The following is a 23,362-nucleotide window of genomic DNA, read 5'->3' as shown; positions in this document are numbered from 1 at the left end:
ATCGGTAGCTAATAGGCCTTGCTTACACTGGATAAATTTTACACAGCTTGCATCCAAACACAAGAGTTACATATATAACAGGCATCATTTGGATGCAGATCGCTTTAAGAAAAACTATTTAGTCCTCATTGTTTCAGTCTCCAGTGGAGCAGAACCAGTGTAGAGGGGAATTGTAGGCATGGTGCAAATAGGGCTCCTACTACCATCGCTGTGTAGGTCTGGTCTGCTTTCTGCATTCCACTGCATGGGAGTTGAGTTTGCTGGAAGTTTCTTACCTATACAAGTAGTGCTGCAAACACCCAGGAGCTCAGTTGCATACTGTTTTCACAGTGGTGTATTTCATCCTCAGCTTTGGCCCAAAAAGATTCTATTGCCAACATGTCTTAGATGAGACTATATTACAAACTTGCTGCTACTTGGACTGATGTTAATGTGTGGTCTCTGGTATCTTGGGAAGAGGAGAGGAAGAGCAGATGTACTTGGTCCTATGCAATATCGACATGAGTGTACGACTAGGTGGGTGAGTTACTGGAAAAGATAGGCATCACCAGTAAGTAGTACTGTGAGAGTAAAGGATCAAAGACCTCGTATTTTACTTGGAGCTGGTCTGAATTCTTAGGACTGGCCCTTCACCCTCAAGATCACCTTGCTACTTATTAGCACAGAAGCATCTTGCAAGTTAATCACAAGGAATGTAAAGGAAGTGGGAACCAGCAGAGGTCCATAAACTGGGACAATTGGGGATTTGAGGAGATGAGTTAGGAGATACCAAATGCAGTGCTGGGATCCTTTGGATCTCTCAGGGGGAGGGGGAAAGAGGGGGGGAAACTAGGATCCTGACATAGCTGCAGAAACAACAACCAAGCCAGCTCAGCGTGAGGAGGCAGCTGGAGACAAAGGGCCCACTGCAGCAGATATGAAGCCTTTTTGATATTACCAATGCTGGCTAATTTTGTAGGCTCAGGGCCTGGGGAAGAGTTTCTTGATTTTTATAAAGAGTGGATAAAGCCTTGCATAAAGGAGCAAGCATCCACCTCTTTCTACATAACTCCCCCAATCTCCATGGCATAAGAGGCAGAAACTGACCCCATTACCAGCACTCCTAGGGAAGTTTCCTTTTAAATCTAAAGTGTTTGCATCCCTCTTGAGCTCCCCTTCTGGCTGTTGATGAAATGAGCCTTACACCATTCGTTGCCAACAATTCCACCTCATGTAAGAAGCGTCATCTCACACATCCTTTTTTTCCATTTGAGCTCTGGTGACCAGGAAAATCAAGGATAATGAGCTTTGTGTAGCACCACAAGCCTTGGTTCTCCTCTCCAGAGGACTTGTCAGTCCATCTTCCATAGTGATTGATCCTCATCAAAGATTACATGATGGGGTTACCAGTATGCTGCCAAGATCCAGGCAAGTTCTTATTGGTGGCCTGGAAAACAGAAATTAACTTTAATTTAATGTGGCTACTCTGAGCATCTGATTTTGTTAGTCCAGAATGTAGGACCTACTGCAGTAAGGTACGTCTTCAGTTTCAGGAGTGCTGAACATGATCTCAGTGCAAAAGTTCCAGTCAAGGCCTGCTGATGGTTTCTTTCTGACAGATTCATCAAGGCCTCAGTACTTTCATGTGGCTCTGCTGGTGTTCTAGAGACTTCTTCTAGAAGAGAGAGTTTGGCATTCCATACCCACATTTCTAGAATCGTAAAAGCAGTGGTGAAACTCTGCCAGCCTCTCAAACTACCCAGCACCAGCTGAAAGCTGAATTTATTTCTGAAACATTTAATAGAGCAGCCTTTTGGGCCTATGGTTCTTTGTGACAATCATCTCTGCAAGATGGTTCACTGAGAATACCTTGCCAATCAAGAAACTATTTCTACAGTTCTTTCTTGACAAAATAGTTTTAGGAACAAGTACAGAATTCTTTCTAAAGTTGTTTCTAACTGTTAAATCAGGACATCACATTGCATCTGACCCAACCAACCTCATACTAAGGATTTAAGATGGTATCACCTGAATGCTTCCAAGAGTTGTTGGATTTTACCTGAGACAGAACAAAGTCTCTCGGGCAATCAAATGCTTTGTTCATCTTTTATGTTGGCAAGAACAAAGGCATAAAGGCATCCGAAGCAACCGTCTCTTGGTGGGGTAATCAGTTGGTGTTCAGTCTTATGGGAAGGCTGTTAAAACTTTCTTCCAGGCTAAGAGCACATTCTAGGAGAGCTGTTTCAACTTCTTGGAGAGAGAGGTGTAGAACTTTGCTGTGCAGTGACCTGGCCATCTCTCCTATCTTTTATGAAGTGCTACAAAATGGTTGTCATCTTCTCTTTTAATGCTGCATTTGAGGGCTTTTTTACCTGGTGCATTAGTTTGCACTCAAGGGATATAAATTCTACTGTACACTAGTGTGTCGCATACTATCTGGCCCATGTAGACCCTGCTGGTGCACACTAAAAATTCCCTAATTTGTATTAATGTAGTGCCATTTGCAATTGGACATTAATGTGCACTAGGGAACTTTTAGTGCTTAGCAACAGGGTCCACTTGGGTCATTTAGTGTGTCACACCAGTGTGAACAGGAATTTAGACCCCTCTAGGGTGGACTAATGCACCATGTAGACAAGCCCTGAAACTTTGCAGTCTGTTGTGCTCCCTATTATCCTTTCCATTTCTCTCTCCTTCCCTTTTTTTGAGTCATACTCAAATCATCTTTACACTTGCTTTGTAGTAAGTGCTAACATTTCTACATGATAACTGGAAATATTCTGGGAATTGGTATGTAAATTAATGTGCTGACCTGGCTGCAAAAGCTCTGTTCCAGGTTTAAAAATGCCTGTATTCTGCCTTTACCGGATATGGGTACTTACTTTGAACCAATGTGGGATGTGTGGCGTGCTCTGCTGCATGCAAATATACATAGCAGTGTTTGTGCCTGCACTGGGCACAAAGAAGGTGTGGTACTCTGTGCAAAGTTACTTTCTGTGTTTTTCTTCAATGCTGATTTGGCTTTAAACCCCCACTACCTTTTTTCCTTCTGAAAGTGAAACAACGCCCTAGCACTTATGCCTGTAAGACAGACACATCTGTATATAAAAACTGAAGCTTGAGGTCCTGGAGTGGCGATCAGATTCTGGGCTGGTTACTCTGGCATGTTTATTTTGCAGGATCACAAGGTGGACATTTCTTTTGTTTGGTGACCTTCCCTGAAGATTGTTCAGACACTTCTGTATTCTTTCATATACTGTTAACTTTTGGGATGAACAAAATCATATTTTGCAATATCTGAAAAAAAAAATTGCAGCGAAGTTTCTGTACATCATCAAAGTGAATGTGACAAAAACGTTGCTGATTTTTACAACAATGCTAATGAATTAGTGCTAGGAACTTTCACAACATTTTGATTCCTGACAGTCGGAGGGGACATTTTAGCTTTAGTTGCTAGTTGTAAATATCTTCAAGATAGTAATGCTTAGGTTGAGGTATGCTAACATATCTAATGCTGGAGTGAAAAGGAATCTGTAAAATAGGGTGGTGCAGTGTTTCGGGTACTCCCCAGTAGTGTCCAACATGGCATTGGTTACTATAATGCTGTTGTTTGTTTTCACAAACCAGCACTTCATAGTTTGAGAGAACAACTGCTGAGAGGAGACCATAACCTCTTGATTTCAAAGGAACCACCATTTCACTGGTGCCTCTGTGGTTAATGTAAGAAAGGTGTTTTGCCATAAACTTTTCTGAGGGATTCAGCGAGGTTGGAAAGGGGTCGGCCCAAGCAGGAAGCCCTTGTCTGTGCCATAAAGAAAATAGCAAGTAACAAAATGAAAGCATCAAAGAACCAACAGGATGCAGTCCCAAGAGTCCTTTCTGGCATGTTGGTCCTTCTTGAAAGTTAGCATTGAGTGAAGAGTGACCTTAAAATTCATTTCATTCAAACAGACTGAGCTCAAGTTTAAAGTTCAAGGCATTTTGTTTTTTCACCTGTTTCCTACAGTTTTAAGAAACTTCTGAAGAATTAATGTGTAACTATATCTGGTCACTGAGCCAACACTAAGAATTTTTCTCAAGGGAAAATAATGTTACTGTATAAAGGGAGAGAAATGGATACGTTTCTTAGCTGCAAGAAAATATTTCAACAAAATAAAACCCAAATGGCTGTTACCATGATCCCTAACTTCCCTGGTGGTGCTGCTGCACTAGTGCAGTCTCCTTTTCAAACCCCTAGAAGGATCCAGTAATTGTCTGAAAAATCACGGAAAGGATGTTTTATTATGGGATTTACAGTTGGACATACTAGGCAGTGGTTTTGTCTTAGAGACAACCTTGGAATAAAGAGTCTAATTGTGACAGTTGAATTTACTCTGCAATTACAGTTTGACTAAGATAACATTTAGCAATCGGTCTGGCCATCACTTTCCTGTAGTGTTTGAATAGTTAGGCAGTAAGGTGGGGGAAGCACTAGGCAGAGACTCGGTCATTAGACAGGCTTATAAGTGAATACAGTATTTAAACCTTGTTACTGCTCATGTTCAGCACCAACCCTGTTGGTTTTCTAGCATTTTTATAGCTGGCTTTTACCCGAACCCAATTACAGTTTCTAATGTCATGATCCTAAACTCCAGTTACTTCTAGTATTTAAGTCTAGTCCTTACAAAATGACTAGTGAGAGGTTGCATCAACAGTGTGACAGGCAGTCACTCATGGTTAAAAGAAATAATTTGAAGAGATGACATTCAGATTTCACTCACATTTTCCCATGTCATTAAAATGTAATAACTGTCGTATGAATATTTCATGAAAGTACTTTTGAATGGGTTTGTTTTGCCCAGGAAGCTAGTGTACGTTCCAGGGTCTGACTTTCTGTGGCCTAGGGCAGTAAAGGTATGATGGGTCAAACTGGGTTACCTGAAGAGGCACTTTTTTTGTTTTTCACTGTTGAATATTCAGTCTCGAGTACAGCTTAGAACTATTTTTAGAGTGTGGTTTAGCAGTTCCTTGAAAGTCCTAAAATTAGATCCTGCTCTTTAGTCTCTTGCCACAAGGTGGCTAAAAATGTACTTAAATCAGACAAAATATAACTATCAGAAATTATGCTAATAATTTGCAACTGGCTCTGTGATGCAGTGAGCAACAACTAGGGTGGGAGACTGGATTTATTGTTTATTGTGCAGAGAACTGTATAACTTGTACTTACAGGAAACTACATTCAGCAGCTTTCTTCATCAAGTACACAAGTTCACCGCTCTTGTTGGACCACGTTTAATTTTTTTACAAAAGTTTGGCCAGGATTAAATGATTAGTTTTAAAGTGAATTTACTGCAAAGCAGCGTAACCACTTTTTATTGTGTGTTTTAAGGAGTCACAATTTTTGAGGCAAAGCAGCTCAGGCCTTGTTACATCAGACGAGGGACAGTGATTGAAACTTCCATTCCTAGTTGATCTTTACATCGTAAATTCCCTTTTTTAAATATCGTGTCACAAACTGGAACTTTTGACCAAAACCAAAGTGGTAAATGTTGAGGAGTGCTGGGACTGCATTAGCAATTTTAAAAATGGATGCAAATGAAATGATATTAAACATTCAGGTACACCTTGATAGAAGAAAATGTGATGCATACATTTCTCATTTAACAGTCTTCCAACTAGAAACTTTTTCAGAGAGTTGCTTCAGATGTACAGTAAGGAAAATCTTATGCTTCATTTCCATTAAACAAATCTTTTTCTTACAGATGCACCATTTACTGTTGGGCTTTTTGTGTGCATTTTAGTTTCCCCTTTTATATTTTAACTTATTAACTCTGACAAGTAACCTCTTGGTTGTGAACAATTTAATTCACAATTCATTTTTCTCATTCAAAGTGAACCCAGGTGCCCCAACCCCCTAATGGGAATTAATTGCATGTTTCAGTGCTTACCTCTGATCCTTTCTCAGTCCCCACTGGGACAATTGTCTTCCTGAAGGATCTGTGTCTGTTCTTCAAAACCCACGCCGCAAGGGAATGCTTGTTCTTATAAAAGGGAGCCAGAGCAACCGAATAGTAATGTTCTCTTTATTGTAAGGGAATGAGCTGTGTCCCAAAACTCATTGGATGTCATGAATGGTAAATTCTACTGAACTAACTTGCAACACACAGACCAAATCAGTGTGATCTTTTCCCCTCCCAAGTGGGGGGGGAAAGTTTGTTTTTTATTTTGTTTTGGGCAAACAACATAATATTGTGGAAGTAGTCATTTTTTTCCTCACTGAAGTAATAGCATTATGCAAATGGTCAAATGGGCTGCTGACTGTTTTAAATGACAATCCTGTAGACCAATAACGTGCCCTTTCGAATAATCCAGCTCTACCCCATCTGCCATAAATATCTGGCAGTCACTAAAATAAGAACAATTAGCAGAAAACATGTCAAGAAAACCCTTTTAAAAGCAAAATTGAATTCCTATTTGAGTTTAGTCTAATAAACCTCTTTCAAAAAGGAGTGTTAGGCTCGCCTCTGGTGGGCAGTTGGCTGCCAGACTGCTGTGTTGGGTGAAAATGAGACAGTCTCAAGGTAGCTTAGTGACCGATGGTGAAATTTGGAAGAGCATCAGACAGGTTGAAACTGCTTTGGTGTTACACACACACACCGACCTACACACGCAAAATGGGGGAGGAGGAGGTAGCCCAGGAATGATGAAGCTAATTTTTTTCCATAACACAGCCCCTTTCTCCCACACTAAGCCCTATGGACTGTTATACTCAAAAATAAAATGAAGATTCAGAAAATGTATTCACAGCCTGTGTTCAAGTGACACTCAGGAGCGGTCTAGGGAGGGTAATGTAAATTAAGGTTGAAGTGCACTGGCAGAAATGGATTTGAGGATTTGGCTAGGGATTGAACAACACATTCTGTACTTGCCTTTTATACCAGCTGAAGTCAGGCTGTTGTTTCACTTTCATGAGCACTGAAATTCACCATCTCCTCCCCTCCCCCCTCAATGCTGGGTGTAAATCATAACATTTGTACTGTTCATTCAGAAAAGAAAGGACTTGTAGTGGATAAGCTTCTGAGAACATTGTCCTTTGGTACTACCCAGTCTGTAAATTGTTTGTCATTTAATAGTTGTTACAAGCACCCCGGAGCACCTTTTTCTCTAAATGTATGAGTCTAACGTGTCCTTTGCACTTGTGACCACTGCTTTCAACTATCGGTGACTCAACTGTGATCTGATTTCCCTGCATTCCCCCACAAATCTGGTATTCCTATTATTTTCACTCTTTGAATTCACAAATGCTGACTCCCAAAGCTGAGGTTACAGAAGATTCTTCAGCAAATTACATGAAACAACCCCAAAGCACACTTGATGTGCCTCACTTTGGGACATTTCCTCCTGTTTCTGAGCCTATTGGCTCAGATTTACCCTTGTAAAATCCTCTCCAATCACTGCTGCTACTCATCCTCTGTTTCCTAAGGCCAGAGCTCAGGTTACTGCTACTATAAACATCTTCAAGGCTCTGTTCTTGCTTTAATGTTGGGACCAAGCTTGCAGCATCATATGGAAAAATAAGCCTTATTGTCTCCTTCTCAACTAAATGCTGTTATGCAACATAGCATGATGATGTGATGCTGTGTTCAAAGCCTTGAATTTTGCTTTTAAATGACCAGTGCCACACCACTGTATTACCCTGTGTGAAAACTCGCCATGCAAACATTCATACTGAAATGTATTGCTTCTGTTCTAGGGCAGCAATGCACTTTCTTCAGTGTGAAATAAGGATTCTCAAATGTGTTGGGAGGGTAGCCACACACTTCTCTGAGGTGGAAAGCACCCAAGTGGCAATGACTCACTCATTGCCATGTTAATCCCAAGAAATCAAATGCAGTTTTAAAACATGCTGCACCCAACTATCCAAATTGTAATCATGAGCAGAGGAACAGACAGTTAAAAATGTGACTGCTCCTGTACAGTACATGAACATAACTAAAGGATTTCCAAATTGTTTTTGGTAAAGGACATGTCAATTGTAGTGCAGTTGTTTTGGTAACTGAAATGGCTCCCTGGGTTGCTTTTGGTGTGTCACAAAGCATCATAGCACAGTAGCATTAGCATGGCTGCAGGAAGGGTCATGGAATCATGTGAAAGAAAGAGGCAAGATATGTTCCAGTTTCACTATGGTTCAAAAATACATTTGGTCAGTGTTGTGGCTGCTGTAGTGAAGGAATGGAAATTAATCCATTTGTAGGAAAGAGAATTAAAAATTAATAGACTTTTCCCAACCAGTTTTTATGCTGGACTTGAGCAAGATGGATAAATGCTGTTGCTGGAATTTATATGTGGAAGAAGAATCATGTAAGAAAATCCCCTTGCTCAGTTATATTTCCAGATCGTTTTGTGTGTGCATGTACCTTCAGTGCACATTGTACACTGAATTTTCTATTAAATAGATTATTAGTAATACTTATTTTTGTGTTTGTTTCTTCTGTAGGTAGAATGGCTCGTGTTTTTGTGTATGGAACCCTTAAAAAAGGCCAGCCCAATTACCAGCACATGTTAAATGGTACCCATGGGACAGCAAAATTCCAAGGCAGGGGGCGCACCGTGGAGAAATACCCTTTGGTGATTACAGGAAAATATAACATTCCTTTTTTGCTGAACATCCCAGGAACGGGACACCATGTTACTGGAGAGATTTATTCCGTTGATGACCAGATGCTGCAATTCCTTGATGAATTTGAAGGTTGCCCAGACATGTATCAACGTACTCCAGTGAGGCTTGAAGTAGTCGAGTGGGAAGATAAAAGCAGTGCACCTGAAGAGAGGCCAGCTGTTAACAGCATTATAGAATGCTTTGTGTACAGCACAACCACCTACCAGCCAGCGTGGATAAATCTCCCATACTATGACAATTATGATTCCTTAGGGAATCATGGTCTTCATTATGTGCTACGTGAAAGTAGAGATTAAAAATGGAAGGTAACACAATGTATTAAGAAAATGCACTGAGCACATGTTGATCACAAGCCTCTCTCAAGTAAATCTAGAATACTTTTACTGAAGCACCCAAGACCTTTTGTAACCTTTCCAACCACAAAATCATTGATTCTAACATCATTACCATAGAGATACAGACTCTGATGCCAAGTCTGACAAAATTTTACCTATTCCCTCAGACAAGATGAATAATAGTATTTTACTCACCAATCAAAAACATTGTGTTTGGGTTTTTTCTTTCTTTTAGTAAAATCAAGGTAAAAGGGCAGCTGAGTCGAAGGGTTCTTCATGCTACCTGGTAACGTTTCATATCAGTTTTGCAAAACAGTGGTGCTGCTGCAACAGCAGATAATGAAATGTGGCTGATTTCAGTATATTGAAAAACCAGCTCAGGTTACTGCACGACAATCCTCGGTCAGTAAATGGCTCAGAAGAAAACAATTACAGCTATGGAAAATGCTGTAAGGAAAAAAAAGGTGATAGTAAAGAGAATTAGAAAAGCCTAAAAATAGAATGAACTTCTCACTGGGTGGTGTAACCAACTGTTCTAAATTTTGTCTGTTAAAGCTAACTTGATTGTAATAATTGTTTGTAAGATCTACTGGGTTTATAAAATGTATTAGGATAAAATCTTGGGAATGTACAGCAGTTAAATTTAAAATCATGTTTTTATTTTGTCCCACTAGACCATACCAGCACTTTTGGGGCCATTACGGTCTACTGAGTAAATGTGTGCTCAGGGACCTTTTAAAAGCTGATTTTAGCTGCCCAATACATTATAGCAGATAGGACTGTTTTAGCAAAGTACTTACTGATATAATAGCTCGTAAGTCTCTAGGAAATCTTTAATGCAAAAATGGCAAATACATAAAAACTGAACTGAGTTTTTGTAAGCAAAAACCTTTTAATTAATTTTGTTTTTTAAAACACCCAAAGGCCCTAGTAACATGGAAAAACTTCACAGGGTACTTTTAAACATGCCTCTAAGATAGATGGAGCTTTTATTTCAGGCTGCCTGACACACTGAGTCCCAGTTAAGTTTTCTTCACAACTGTAAGGGCTAAACACGTTTTTACTGAAACTTGGAAGAATCTCACATGGTTTCTTGCTAAATATCTCAAGCAGACAGAGTTTTATCACACACTGCTCTAAAACTAGGACATTGGAATGGATACACTGTTGAATATTGAATTAAGTATAGTGATACTTGACAAAGTAAAGTGGTCTGAATATAGGACAGGGAGGGGGCATGTCTATACTACAATCTTATGTCCTAGGTTCATAATTACTGTGGTGGCTGATGTCCACGCTACTCGGAGCACGTCCATCAATTGAAGAGGGGCAGTGACCCAGGGCTCTCCGCACCCCAGTGGGAGCAGTGGGGAAGCCACCTGTGGCTTCTCACCTCTGGTGGGGAGATCCACACCCAGAGTCCAGTCAGAGGCATGCTCCTGGCAGGGAACTGAGAGTTTGGGGGCAGAAGCCGGGCTTTCTTGTCAATTTCACGGCTCTGCTGACAAGATAGGGAACAGCCAACGTAAGTAACAGTGTCAGCATTGACACTGCATCACCCTAACTACACTGACATAAGCCCTATGCCTGGTGGAGGTGCAGTTGGAGTCATGTGAGTGTAGTAGATACCTCATTGGCCAGAGCAAGACTGTAATGTAGACACTGATATAAGCTGCCTTATGTTGACCTAACTATAGCATAGGTTAGGGCTTAGTAATTAGGACAGGCCTGAATCCTATCCTGACTCTTTCTGGGCCTTAGACAAATCGCTAAGGGCTTGAGGTAGAAGGAACTCAGAAATCAAGGTCATACTCTCTACCACCTGGAGTATCTCCAGTTTCACCATGTGAGACTGGAAATCGCCCAGTAGTAAGGCTCTAACTTCACTTTCACCCTGAAATGAAAAAAACCTCTTGAATAAACACTTCAAGCGAAGTGGGCCTTTGGGGAAAATTTCTAACTGAAAATGAAAGTCAATGGGATTTAGGTATCTAAGTCACTTAAATAATTTTGAAAATTTTACCCTTCATCTCCATTATGGAGGGGCTCCTGGCGTGCTAGATAGGAGGATGAGATCTTTCTAGTAATTGTAATGGTTAACTACTATAGATACTAGGAGAGAAATTGGTGGCATTCCTACCCAAAACAAACTACTACTAATCCCCTCCTAGGGACTCACTCTTGGGTAACAGTACAATCCAGAGTAGGGCTGATGACAGAATTCGGCTTAGGGGATAAACACTTGGACTGAGAATGCAGCAACCAGGTTTGTGGGAGCTGTAGGCATAGGGTTTAATGCATTCTTGTAACTGTGGACGGGGTGGGGTGGAAAGAAACCTCTGCAAAATTACCTAAAGTGAGGATTCTGCTCCATGGCAGGTAGTCTTTAAATGCAGGACCTGTTTACTTTCAGGGTGATCTCTGCCATTCAAGAGAGCAGGGATGCTGCTGGTAAAAGGTTAGTAACCACTATCTACAGCTGCATGTTAGGATGCTGGAGAAATTAATTTTAGTCTGGAATGAAGTTTGAATCATCAGAGTATAAACAAAGATCAAAGTAGTTTTAGATTTTGTACAGCTTTCTTTGCCTCTGGTTATTTGAGTAAACTAATGCAATTCTTATGCTCTGCTTAAAGGTGTTCTTGTAAAGCTCCAGTTTAAGTTGCCAGTTTGGTAACAACTTTCAGTAAACACACTCTCACGCTTCCTTTTGCCTGCAGTAGACAGTAATCACAAATTTAGAACTAATGCTCTTTTCTTTTAAAACAAATTATTCTGCACAAAATTACCACCTCAGCTGGCCTGAGGCTCTAGAAGTAATGTGAGGGTTTTCACCAGGAATCACAGTTCTTTCAGCTTTGTAAGGACCACAGTGGATTACTGGAGACCTGCATACATTCATTTTTACCAGTTAGGAATATAGACTTGCTTCTCTTCTTTTATAGCATCAACCAACAATGGACTATGTTTAGAACATCAGCTGCATATTTTTTTTTTTTTTTGTCTTGGTGGTGGTAGACTTGTTCCACATTTTCAAAATTCTTTCAGGTACAATGCATCTGAACAGAAATCAAGCACTTAGTAGTTATTGTTTAGGGGAAATTGCTCTTTTTAATTATTTTTTCACTTTTATCAACTATTCTGTACAGTAGGGCTCATGCACATTTGAAATTGCAGATATTACAGTGGCTGACATTGAATATTATCTACTTTAAAATACATTCAAAGAGGCTTTATTTAAGCAGAAATGTTCAATTTTATTGATTTATATTTGATACTGAAGATCATGAGAATTACAAATCTTATATGTACAATTATTTATAGAAATAAAAGTCTGACATCCATTGGTGGTCTTAATATCTGTCTACTGAATAGAGAACATCACTCTTATAAATACAACTGTGTAAAATCTGCTCCATAGGAATGTCTGTTTTACACTTTTCTCTGTATTAATACCTTCATTGTACATGATGGATAGAAATAGAGAGTTAATTGATGATATGAAGGAAGCATGTTTCATTCCAGTTCTACGAGCAGATCTCCTTCCCCAACAGTCTCACCAGCTTTACAATGCACAGCTTTCACCTACAGTGTGAAGGTGAAAATAAACATGAAATCTTCCCTGAAAACATGGCTTTGTAAGTTCATTAGCTTGCGCAACCTACATTAATGCATATACCTGAATGTACAGTACATACACAGAATGACGGATTGCTGAGTTATTAAGAATATTAGAATACCTAGCGCTTCATCAGTAGATCTCCAAGCGCTTCACAATCTTACAGTGACACTGTCTGCAAGGCAGCCACACAACCTTAACTCTACCCCAGAGAGATGTCAAGAACTCAGAACATCACTGTTACCCCTTCCTAAAAAAATGTCAAAAAGAAGTCAAAGAACCATAGTTGTCAAATAAATGCAACTGTATATTTAGTTTAATCATGTTCACAGTTTCCTGACTTTCTTTTTTTACTAGTCCCACATACCCAGTATATGGGGGATTGCAGCGTATAGAGCATGTTTTATTTCAATATGTACAGCGCAACATCCTGTAGTCCCACTGAAGACCCTACACTGGCAAGAACATTGTGGGATTTTTTTTAGAACAGATCTTTAATTCTAAATCAGTTTTCTTCAAACCTGCCAGACCTGTACGTCTGAATCTTTTAAACAGCTACTTTTAAATTCTGAATGCAAAAAGATTTCCAAAAATTTAGTCTGAAAACACTTTACTTAATTAAAAAACGACTTGTCTGTTCTCACAGCAGTTTCAGCTAATGGGCTCCCCTAAGCTTTCTGAAATTTACTGGAGTCAGCTTGGCCAACACCTAGTTCTGACACATATAGAGTCTAGAACCTTCATCAGGCAACCAAGTTGCTCATTTTTATTCATTTTACAAACGTCCATAATACATGCAAATTAAATAAAACCCAAGCCACTTGTTTTAGCAGTTCAGAATATAAAAACAGATTTTGGATGTGGAAGACAATTCAGAGGAAAAAAAGGGATACTGAGCATCTTCCAGCTGAACACAATGAAACTGACCAGCATGAAAGAGATTCAAATGGACAAACCTAGTCCAGCCCCAAGAGTACCAAAACACACTATCTCCACAAAGGCATCAAGTTGCCTTTGCTATGGGAACCATAACTGTGAATTTTAGAATGCTTGACCATGTCATTGTTTTTCGCATTAGAATATAATTATTTTTATTTAGCAAATAGCTTTAATGAACTGACACTTTTACTATCTACTGCTCCAAATTGTTTTTATTTTTTTAAATTACATCATTTTATTTTAAAACAGACACTCCTGTGGGGGCATACAAAGAGACCGCTTAGACCCTACTTAAATCCTGCTTTAAAGGTTTAAGAGGGACATAAATGACATATTGGGCATGGTACAGGCCAAATTTTACCCATATGCAGGGGGGAAGGGCATATGGACAGAGGATAGAACATTACTACTATCAGGAGGTGTGCAGGGACTTGGGAGGAAGCTCAGAGGCTGGCTATGGGGTCACAAAATGAATCAGTCCGAGCGAAGGCAAGCGTGGGAATTTGTAAAGGTTAAATTAAGAAAGAAGGAAAATAGGATTTAAGTAACCAGTTCAATATGAGATTAGAATAAAAACTGAGTAAATAAATGAGAATTAAGGAGAAACAAATAAGTAAAGATCAAAACTAATGGTAACAAATATTAAAAATGAAAAGTAATAAATGTAAAAGAAAAATCTGGTCTTACAGCAAAAGAATTAATACCAAGAGGATAAAAGTCAAGGGACAACATTACAGTAATAGGAACGAATGACAGAGGCGTTGACGTTGGTCTCTTGTCCTCTTGCCATATTTTGTTTACCTAGGTCCTGATCCTGCCTCAGGATCTGCTAGTATCACAGTACATGAAGCTGAACATGTACGCGTTTGCAGCTCTGAGGTCTCAGATTGTTTATTCTTTGCAGCAGGGATCTGTCCTAACGTATGTCTGTAAAGAGCTTAGAACACTTCTAGACACTCCACGTTTAACAACGTCCTCATCAAAAAATACTCAGCCCGGAACCTGTTACTTTTTTTAAAGCAATATTCTTTTCTGGGGTAAACGCTATTCATCTACATTACTGATGTATTTTCCATAACTTATTCCAAGTATCAGGACAATGTGAAATGAATGTACATTTAATTAATTTAATTGCAAAAAAACCTCTGCTTTTGAGTGCTCTCTGAAAATATGGAATTTGGAGAACTGGCTGCAGCTCCTCCAATCCTTCAAACCAATCTGAATTACTCTAGATATTAAGGAACAAATCCTTTTGAAGAACTCATTTACATTAATTTTTGCAGCCTGTAAACCACTTCATGCTGCATCATCTAAGTCTCATAACTGTTTAATAGCTTTCCTGGTTTTAGACGTAAACGTTAAAAATTAAAGGCACCTCATTTTGAGAGATCTAGACAATGAAAAACAATTACACTTCTAGTACTTTAACTACCACAGCCCTCCTCTCTTGTTTTTGTACATTCTGTCCAATATGACAAGTTACATGCAGTTTAAAAAGATGAGCCAAAGCATACCTTGCCACTTTTAGCAGCGATTAGACTGTTCTGCATTTTCATAGCTTCAATTACACAAATCTCCTGCCCTTCTGAGACCTGGTAAAATTAAAGCAGTACAAAAATGAGGATTGAGGACTTTTAAATGCACTAAACTTGCATCAGCTGTCTGCAGAATAAAGTGATTAATTCCTTAGGCAAAGTTTATCAAAGTCTAAAAATTTTTTCCACAGAACAGCTGAAAACAAGCTGTCATATAGAAGTCCACAGCACATGAAGTGTGATGTGCCATGGTTACCTTTAGCTAATCAAAATTAAAACAGAAAAGGAATCAATGACGTAGTGGGTGAAGGAGGAAGAAAAAACAAAACAAAAACAAAGTGATCCCCTCCAATCCCATATGTGAAACCTGAACTTTCCAACAGCCATCACATTCTGACATCAATAAAGGCCACAACAAAATTTAATTGGTGGGGTTTTTGATTGAGGAGCCACTGCTGTACTTCCCTGGCTCAGATCCATAGGGATACTAATCCTGACTAAGGAGCCAGTAAGTTTCTTGGCATTAGTTCTATGGAGCATGGACTAGAGTCTTTGACAATACTCGGTAGCAGACTAGTGCAGAGCAGGAATGCACACCTTTGCACATGTCACTATATGGACGGTAGTTGATGTCTTTGGACTGCTTAGAGGGAAACGCCAATTTTTATCCACCTGGGAGGGTTCTTGGAGGCAAAATGGCAGTTTTCACCACAGCTGACAGCTTTTATAGGGAAACTCTCAAGTTTCCTCTTTCTGCTTATTTGCACTCTGCTAACAGACATATACAAACTCAAGGTCATAAGTAACCCACTGTGTAGCTCTACTTTTGGGCTGACTATGGCTAGGAATCAGCTTCTCTCTTCAGCACCTTTGACTATGCTGACCAAAGGAAATAAGCCATTTGAGGTTTTATGCTGGTTATGCAGGTTACCCATTTACGGTGGTGGGGGGAACCTTCATGGTCCAAATTGATTCCTGGTGTAATCCCACAGACTACAAAGATTGTTTTGGAAACCCTGAGATGATCATCAGAGATAGCAGCCAACAGATTTACACTTTGGATGGCCCTGTGCCCTGTGTGCCAGTAGTCACGCCTTTGTGGTTTTGTTCAGTGTCTGTAAGGATGAACTTTCCAGAGACATCTGGGTAATCTTCATGAGTTTCCACTGCAACTCCTATAGTACAAGCAGTTTTAGTGCCTTTGAACTCTGTCCTCTTTTCCTGCACTGTTCAGATGGTGGTATTTTTTGGTACACGAACATGAAGGGATGTGATTCACAGTGATGGCCTATGCCAGGGATCAGCAACCTTTGGCCCACCAGGGTAAGCCTCGTGGTGGGCTGGGCTGGTTTGTTACTGGCCACGTCCACAGGTTCGGCTGATTGCAGCTCCCACTGTTCGCGGTTCACTGCTCAAGGCCAATGGGGGCTGCGGGAAGCGGCGCAGGCCGAGGGATGTGCTGGCTGCCGCTTCCCGCAGCCCCCATTGGCCTGGTATGGCAAACCACGGCCAGTGGGAGCTACGATCGGCCGAACCTGCGGATGCGGCAGGTAAACAAACCAGCCCTGCTCACCAGGGGGCTTACCCTGGCAGGCCGCATGCCAAAGGTTGCAGATCCCTAGTCTATGCAGTCTTGGGCATGTTGCTTGTCTCCGGGTATTGTAACCTGGTATCCTAGGACCAATTAGTGAGGGTGTACTATCCAATAGAGAGGCATGAGGGCAGCCAGCAAAGAAACCATGTATGTGAATACATTGAGTGTCTAAATGACTTTTCTTATGAAGTTATGTATTGAAGGTATGCATCTACCCTAACTCTGTTCTGGGCTGGTGTGTCCCTGCTGAAACATCCAGGATCCTGAGGCAAGCCAGAGATACTCATTACTTCTAGACTAAAAGAAGCTTCTGCACTATCCCTCTGTCAGACTTACCAACAGCAGTATGGGAGTTTTGGAATAAGAGCAGATAAGCTTTGCTCTAAGAACTCTGCATTCTAACCAGATATGCTGAACAATTAACATGAAACATTGTAAATACAGAAATTCCATCATGAGAGTCAGGTGAACAGTTTAAGTCATTAACACCCTGAGATTCTATGTATTTTACCAAACACTTGTTCTTTACCACCAGTTATGTCTCTATCCCATCTCTGCCTCTCTTTTGTCATTCACCGCCCCACCCCACCCCCCTGGCTATTCTATCTACAGGGCTTTTCCAGCAGCTCTCTCTCTTTCCTGCTCCTCATTGTTGTTATTCCCCTCCCATCCCCACTCCCTGCTCTGGACCTTCCAGCCATTTCTCGAGTTATTAGTGAACTTGTTAGGGTTGTGGAAGCTATTAACATAGACTTTAGTTTAAAAAAACAACAACAACAAAACTAGCTGCAAAATTGACAAGTTCTTTCTGGGCGTACAAACAAGAGAAATCAAACCCAAACCCACCCACATTACAGTTTAGACACCAACCTACTAAAGAAAAAAAATTCAGAGATTTAAGACCATTCCATTACTGTACTCTTAGAAAAGTTTTGCAGTCAAGGGTCATGAACAGAGGACTGGGCTCCAGAAAATCATAAAATGCTCATCCTGGCTCTGCAACTAATTCTCAATGTGACCATGGGCAAATCGCTTAGGCCACAATTTTCAAAGCTGAGTTCTCAAAGTTAGACATCTAAATCAGCAAAGTCAATGGGAGTGGTGACTACTTAAGAGCTCTGAAAAATATCTGGGCATTTAGGGGCCTAAATATGGATTTAGTGCCTAATGTCAGGCACACAAGTTATCCAAAACCCCTATGCGGTTCAGCTTCCCAGTCTGTAAAATGTATCATTTAGTCTGACAGGCGGCTCATTAATCAGTTAATGTTTATGCAGAGCCTTAAAAATGTATTTACTGTCTAAATGCTAAGTAGAGTTGTCTCTGTGCACCTCAGGTACTGCAGTGCAAATGGATGGAAATGAGTGAGAATCAGTATTCTGTATTCATAGAATCATAGAATATCAGGGTTGGAAGGGACCTCAGGAGGTCATCTAGTCCAACCCCCTGCTCAAAGCAGGACCAATCCCCAACTAAATCATCCCAGACAGGGCTTTGTCAAGCCTGACCTTAAAAATCTCTAAGGAAGGAGATTCCACCACCTCCCTAGGTAACACATTCCAGTGCTTCACCACCCTCCTAGTGAAAAAGTTTTTCCTAATATCCAACCTAAACCTCCCTCACTGCAACTTGGGACCATTACTCCTTGTTCGGTCATCTGCTACCACTGAGAACAGTCTAGAGCCAGCCTCTTTGGAACCCCCTTTTAGGTAATTGAAAGCAGCTATCAAATCCCCCCTCATTCTTCTCTTCTGCAGACTAAACAATCCCAGTTCCCTCAGCCTCTCTTCATAATGCATGTGTTGCAGTCCCCTTATCATTTTTGTTGCCCTCCGCTGGACGCTTCCCAATTTTTCCACATCCTTCTTGTAGTGTGGGGCCCAAAACTGGACACAGTACTCCAGATGAGGCCTCACCAATGTCGAATAGAGGGGAACGATCACATCCCTCGATGCCCCTACTTTTACAGCCCAAAATGCCATTAGCCTTCTTGGCAACAAGGGCACACTGTTGACTCATATCCAGCTTCTCGTCCACTGTAACCCCTAGGTCCTTTTCTGCAGAACTGCTGCCTAGCTGCTCAGTCCCTGGTCTGTAGCAGTGCATGGGATTCTTCTGTCCTAAGTGCAGGACTCTGCACTTGTCTTTGTTGAACCTCATCAGATTTCTTTTGGCCCAATCCTCTAATTTGTCTAGGTCCCTCTGTATCCTACCCCAACCCTCCAGCGTATCTATCACTCCTCCCAGTTTAGAGTAATCTGCAAACTTGCTGAGGGCGCAGTCCACGCCATCCTCCAGATCATATTCCTTGGCGTCTGTTCGGTGCCTCGAATTCAATGTAGTATTTTTGTGTTTGATATAGATGTATGTTACAGGGATGATAATAAAGGAGGTGGTCTTTATAAAGAAAATAAAAAAATCCAACACACAAAAGTAACTTAGTCAACATCTAATATTCTTATTCATTTAGAAGACAGCGCACGCTTTTTGTAGGTTCCCAAAGTTAAAATGCTGTGACAGTACTTCTGATAATGTGCAATTTGTTTAAAACTACTTGGTGAAAGCATCACTTAAGCACAGAAGTTTAATCACAGTTCTTATGTTAAATCTTTATGATTCCTTTCATTGTACAATCCTAAAATTAGGCATTTGTATCTCTCTATTTTCTTTTTCACTCTTTTGGGCTTTTTCCAATTTCTGTCGTTACATAATTGTGTGTATCCTTTAGCCTGTCTGTATTATGGAGTCTGTAAATGAAGATCTTAGTGGTGTGTACAACTTCTTCCTTCCTCACTTATTTAAGGATTAATCTGGGCTCTTTCAAGTATTATGCCTTTTTTCACATGTTCTGTTTCTTCCCTATGTATGTTAAACAGTTAAATCCAATTTTGATTCATAATCATCCTTATGTTTTAAATTTATAGGGATGGGTCATTGATGACCCAAATTTGTCAAAACAAATAAATAACCCCAAAATTCTGATTAGTTTGCACTGGCTCAGATCAAGTTGTTCTGTTTGTTAAAAAGAAACAAAGATTTTTTGTTTTAATAGATTTATGCTATATAAACTCTACATTTAAATTGCTTGGATTAATGTGAATATGAAAATGGACAAGTCAGATTTAGTTTCTAGAATGCATTTTTAGTGTAACTCCGAATATTTCAATGGTTTATTTTTTTAAATCCATTTTTATTTTTAAGCAGATCCAAAAATGAAAGGAATTGAAGAGAAGGGAACCTAATATCCAACTGCTTCTAACAATACAGATATTAAATTTTGGAATAGCAAATCACATTTTAACTCTTTCTCTGTATAATTTAGGGATTGCATGGTCTTATTTATCCAATCTTAAAGACAGATTACAGACAATAGGTAGAACTGTCTTCAGTGTTTTTCTAACCAAATAATTCAGGACGACGATTGGAAGTGGAACTTGAAAAGTAGCAACCTTGAACTATTTTCATTATGCATACAGGAGGAACATAAGGATTAATTGTACTCCCAGAGATGGCTCTTTAAAATTCAGAGGTATAAAAAGACATCTGAGGGCATTACTACTGAGAGATCTTTGTGAGTATAGTACATGTCTCTAAGACTTTTGTGAATCATTTGATAAAGACTTAATGATTGTGACAGGATGTCTTCAATGTTAGGCTTACGAAATGGTCACAAGTCCCACAAGTCTTTTTGATAAACCCAATCAGCACTGATGTATTTCTCCACTCTATGTCTAATTGGTGTAAAGTTTGTAGATCTGAATCTTGTATCTTTCATCCAGCTTTCTGCATACTCTCCTTTGACACAGGGTCAAGGTTCACATTCGCATCCGATTATCAAAGTGGCACTCATTAAGCAGCAGCTTGCCTTGCACCAAAATGAGTTAGCTTGAAGGAAAACTCAGCCCATTTACTCAGCAGATTTTAGCATTTTAAGGAGGCCTGAATGTCACACAGCATTGCTACATTTTGAAGAGTTTCAGACATCTCCAGCTGATGATTAATTGTAAGTGATGGGAAATAAAATCCAGTAAAGCCAGCTGCTTGCCATGGTCGGCAAAATTACTATAATGGATATAGGCTGCCAATTTTCCAGTTTTACTGGCAAGTCTTCCAAGTGTAATTAAGGGAAGTTATAAATGATATGGAAATCTATCAAGTCCCATTTATTTTCAGAGGACTCTTTCCCCCAGAGACTTTTATCTTCAAGCTTATAGTTTGCTTTGTTGTGCTAATGATTTAAACCACTTCTTATTTCTGATTAAAGCCCCCAATATCCTTCATAAGAAGTTAGATCCACTTCTTTCACAAAGATTTAAAGAAACAGAACCCTTTTTGAGTTGTGTTTGTGAAACACAATCAGCTCTTGTTTCCTCTGTGCTGCATCTTAGGTATCTACCTACTTTTTGGATTTCAACCCATGAATAACCTTGAGGAGACAGCAAAGATTTTGGGGGGAGAGTTGACTTTTTTGGATTTCTCTATTTAAAAAAATTAAGATTGTAGCAACTACCTTGCATGCTAGGCATTTAGCAGAAGGTGGTTTTCCTCACTAATGTTGTTTGATTTGGAATAAAAGCATGAAAATGATGTGCAAAGGCCTAAAATTGGAGATGTAAAGGATGACTGCACAGTATTCCATTTCTCAATTTCATCCTTCAGAACCACAAAATGGGGGTGATACAGTTACTGGATGAGATTTACAGTAACAGCTGTGGTCTTCCCACACAAGGGAGGACCTTCTAATGGGCTAAGGTCTGTTTTGAACAGACGGGGAGTAACAAAACAAGGTTCCCTATTAAGGGTGTGCCGTAATATTTCTGATAAAGAAAACGAGAATAGCCAGATTGCTTTTAAAAGACCCAAATCCCCTTCTGCTGCTAAAAAATAGAATTATTTTAGAAAGTGCTAACTGCTAAATAAATAAAAGACTAAAGGGATGTAAAGGCAGGAGAATTTTTTTTTTAAATCTACTCTCTAGCAACTGTAAAGAATGCATAGGAACCAGTGCCAGTGGCATATGGCTTTCTACTGTGCTAAACCTTCATACAAAAGACAGGTTCATCAGTCATTGGTGTATCTGGATAAAAAATTAGCTTCTGATGGATGGTATTTAGAGCTTACCTGCTGCTAGTACATTACCAGAGAAACACAGGTTTTGAAACCCACATGACATTAGAAACTGCCGACCATGAATACAACACGTGCAAGCACACAATGTATGCCAGGTTATACAAAATAATAAATAAGCTATTTAAACCCTCTGCCTAAAATTGGGCCCGCTGCAAGGAACCCTGGGTCAGTCCTACACAGGCCAATTAATGCACAGCATCTGCTGTATAGAAGCAGTGCATGAAGCATTTCCGAATGATTTCAGCAATTAAAAGAAAACTGTTTCCTGCCTGTTCTGACAGCAACTGTGTTCAATGCAACAGTGAGCACCAAATCATTGTGTGCAGCTGAAAAAATTAAGTCTTTTTTTTTTTTTTGAGAAGGGGGTGGGTGGGATGAAGATTTCTTATGGAACAGGATAGTTCTTTTGTTGTCCTACATTCTGTGTTTTTCTGCCAAATTAGACAGAAGGCTCTGAGGGCTTACAGGGCCCTCTACAGTATCACCTTCTGGTGCACTGTGGCTCCCTAAAAAGATGGATCAATATCAACCCTGCTGATTTGTCTACAAAAGTGAAAATCCTTCAATTACATTTTTAATACCATTGTATTTAGAACACAGGTGTTTGAATGCAACACATTTTTAAGGCTTTTAGATCTGAAGAAAAACCCAGTAACATCCACAAGCAAAAAGCATCTCCGATTTGATTAAAAGCGCAGTTAGAATCCGATTTTAATCCTGTCTCCTTTCTGAGTCTGAGAGAGAGAGGGAGGCTGGTAAATTTCGCTCAATATTCCCATAATATCCAGACTCGCATCCCCACATATTTATGTATACTGAGAATGGACAATGGGAGACTATGCAATAATAAAAACAACAATCAAGCAACCTTGAACATACAAAACATTGCATATACTCTTTCAAAATTAATACAAACACGTGCAACTTGTAATCGTTATGGTTGCAAGAACATTACATAGTACATTAAAGCCGTGTTGCTTTTGTGCACTGAGGTATGTAGACAGCGCTTGAAAATAATGCTCAGTGTTACTTTTCTTAATTTTTTTTTTTTTTTTAAAAACTTAGTCCATTTTGGTATCATTGCCCTCCCATGATGTTCTTTCTCTATGACTTCTTGGCATTCTGGCAGCAAGCACCTAAGTACAAAACAAATCAGGAGGAATTGGATGAGCAGCAATTGAAATTCCTTGATGTTGTCCAAATGTGTGTAAAATAATTAGTACAGGTTTTCCCTTTCTTCCAAATTAACTTGGAAACAGAATCTATAGAGCTGAAAATATAATTAACAGCAATTAACAGTGCTTGACAAATGATTATTCAACTTTTTATGCCACACTCCTTTAATGAATGAATGTAGGTATAGCACATCGCAGATTTTCTGACCTCTAACTGACCAAAGGTCAGCGACGTCCTCCTGACAGCAATGAGCACTGGTCATTGCACACCCCCTTATCCAAAACACTTGTTTTCCCAATGGTTTCAGAAATTTCCAAAACTTTTTTGGGGAAGCTGATGTGCTACATATGTGTATTGGTGGTAGCAGTTACCACCAAATACTACACACATACATGG

The 23,362-nt window shown here is 39.8% G+C and overlaps 2 protein-coding genes across 12 annotated transcripts in view; one reads left to right on the top strand and one right to left on the bottom strand.

Moving 5' to 3' along the window:
- The window catches only part of GGACT (gamma-glutamylamine cyclotransferase), a 41,265-nt gene extending 28,663 nt beyond the window's left edge, over positions 1–12,602 (top strand). For 2 of the 4 annotated variants that reach the window (XM_027828530.3, XM_037896432.2), the window contains one exon: positions 8,456–12,602. In XM_027828530.3, the coding sequence (XP_027684331.1) occupies positions 8,461–8,934 (474 nt within the window). In that variant the 5' untranslated portion in view covers positions 8,456–8,460 and the 3' untranslated portion in view covers positions 8,935–12,602. The remainder of the gene's footprint in view (positions 1–8,455) is intronic. The other 2 variants (XM_043535173.1, XM_043535182.1) reach the window with 1 other exon arrangement.
- PCCA (propionyl-CoA carboxylase subunit alpha) overlaps positions 11,988–23,362 on the bottom strand; it is a 391,797-nt gene continuing 380,422 nt past the window's right edge. For 5 of the 8 annotated variants that reach the window (XM_037896419.2, XM_037896417.2, XM_043535162.1 and 2 more), the window contains 2 exons: positions 15,046–15,123; positions 11,988–12,558 (listed from right to left, as the gene is read on the bottom strand). In XM_037896419.2, coding sequence (XP_037752347.1) covers positions 12,490–12,558; positions 15,046–15,123 — 147 coding nt within the window. In that variant the 3' untranslated portion in view covers positions 11,988–12,489. Of the gene's footprint in view, positions 12,559–15,045; positions 15,124–18,871; positions 22,927–23,362 lie in introns of those variants that run through there. The other 3 variants (XM_037896418.2, XM_043535142.1, XM_043535149.1) reach the window with 3 other exon arrangements.

The sequence above is a fragment of the Chelonia mydas genome, chromosome 1 (genome assembly GCF_015237465.2).
Source record: "Chelonia mydas isolate rCheMyd1 chromosome 1, rCheMyd1.pri.v2, whole genome shotgun sequence".
Lineage (NCBI taxonomy): Eukaryota > Metazoa > Chordata > Testudines > Cheloniidae > Chelonia > Chelonia mydas.
This window is presented reverse-complemented; position numbering and strand designations above follow the sequence as displayed.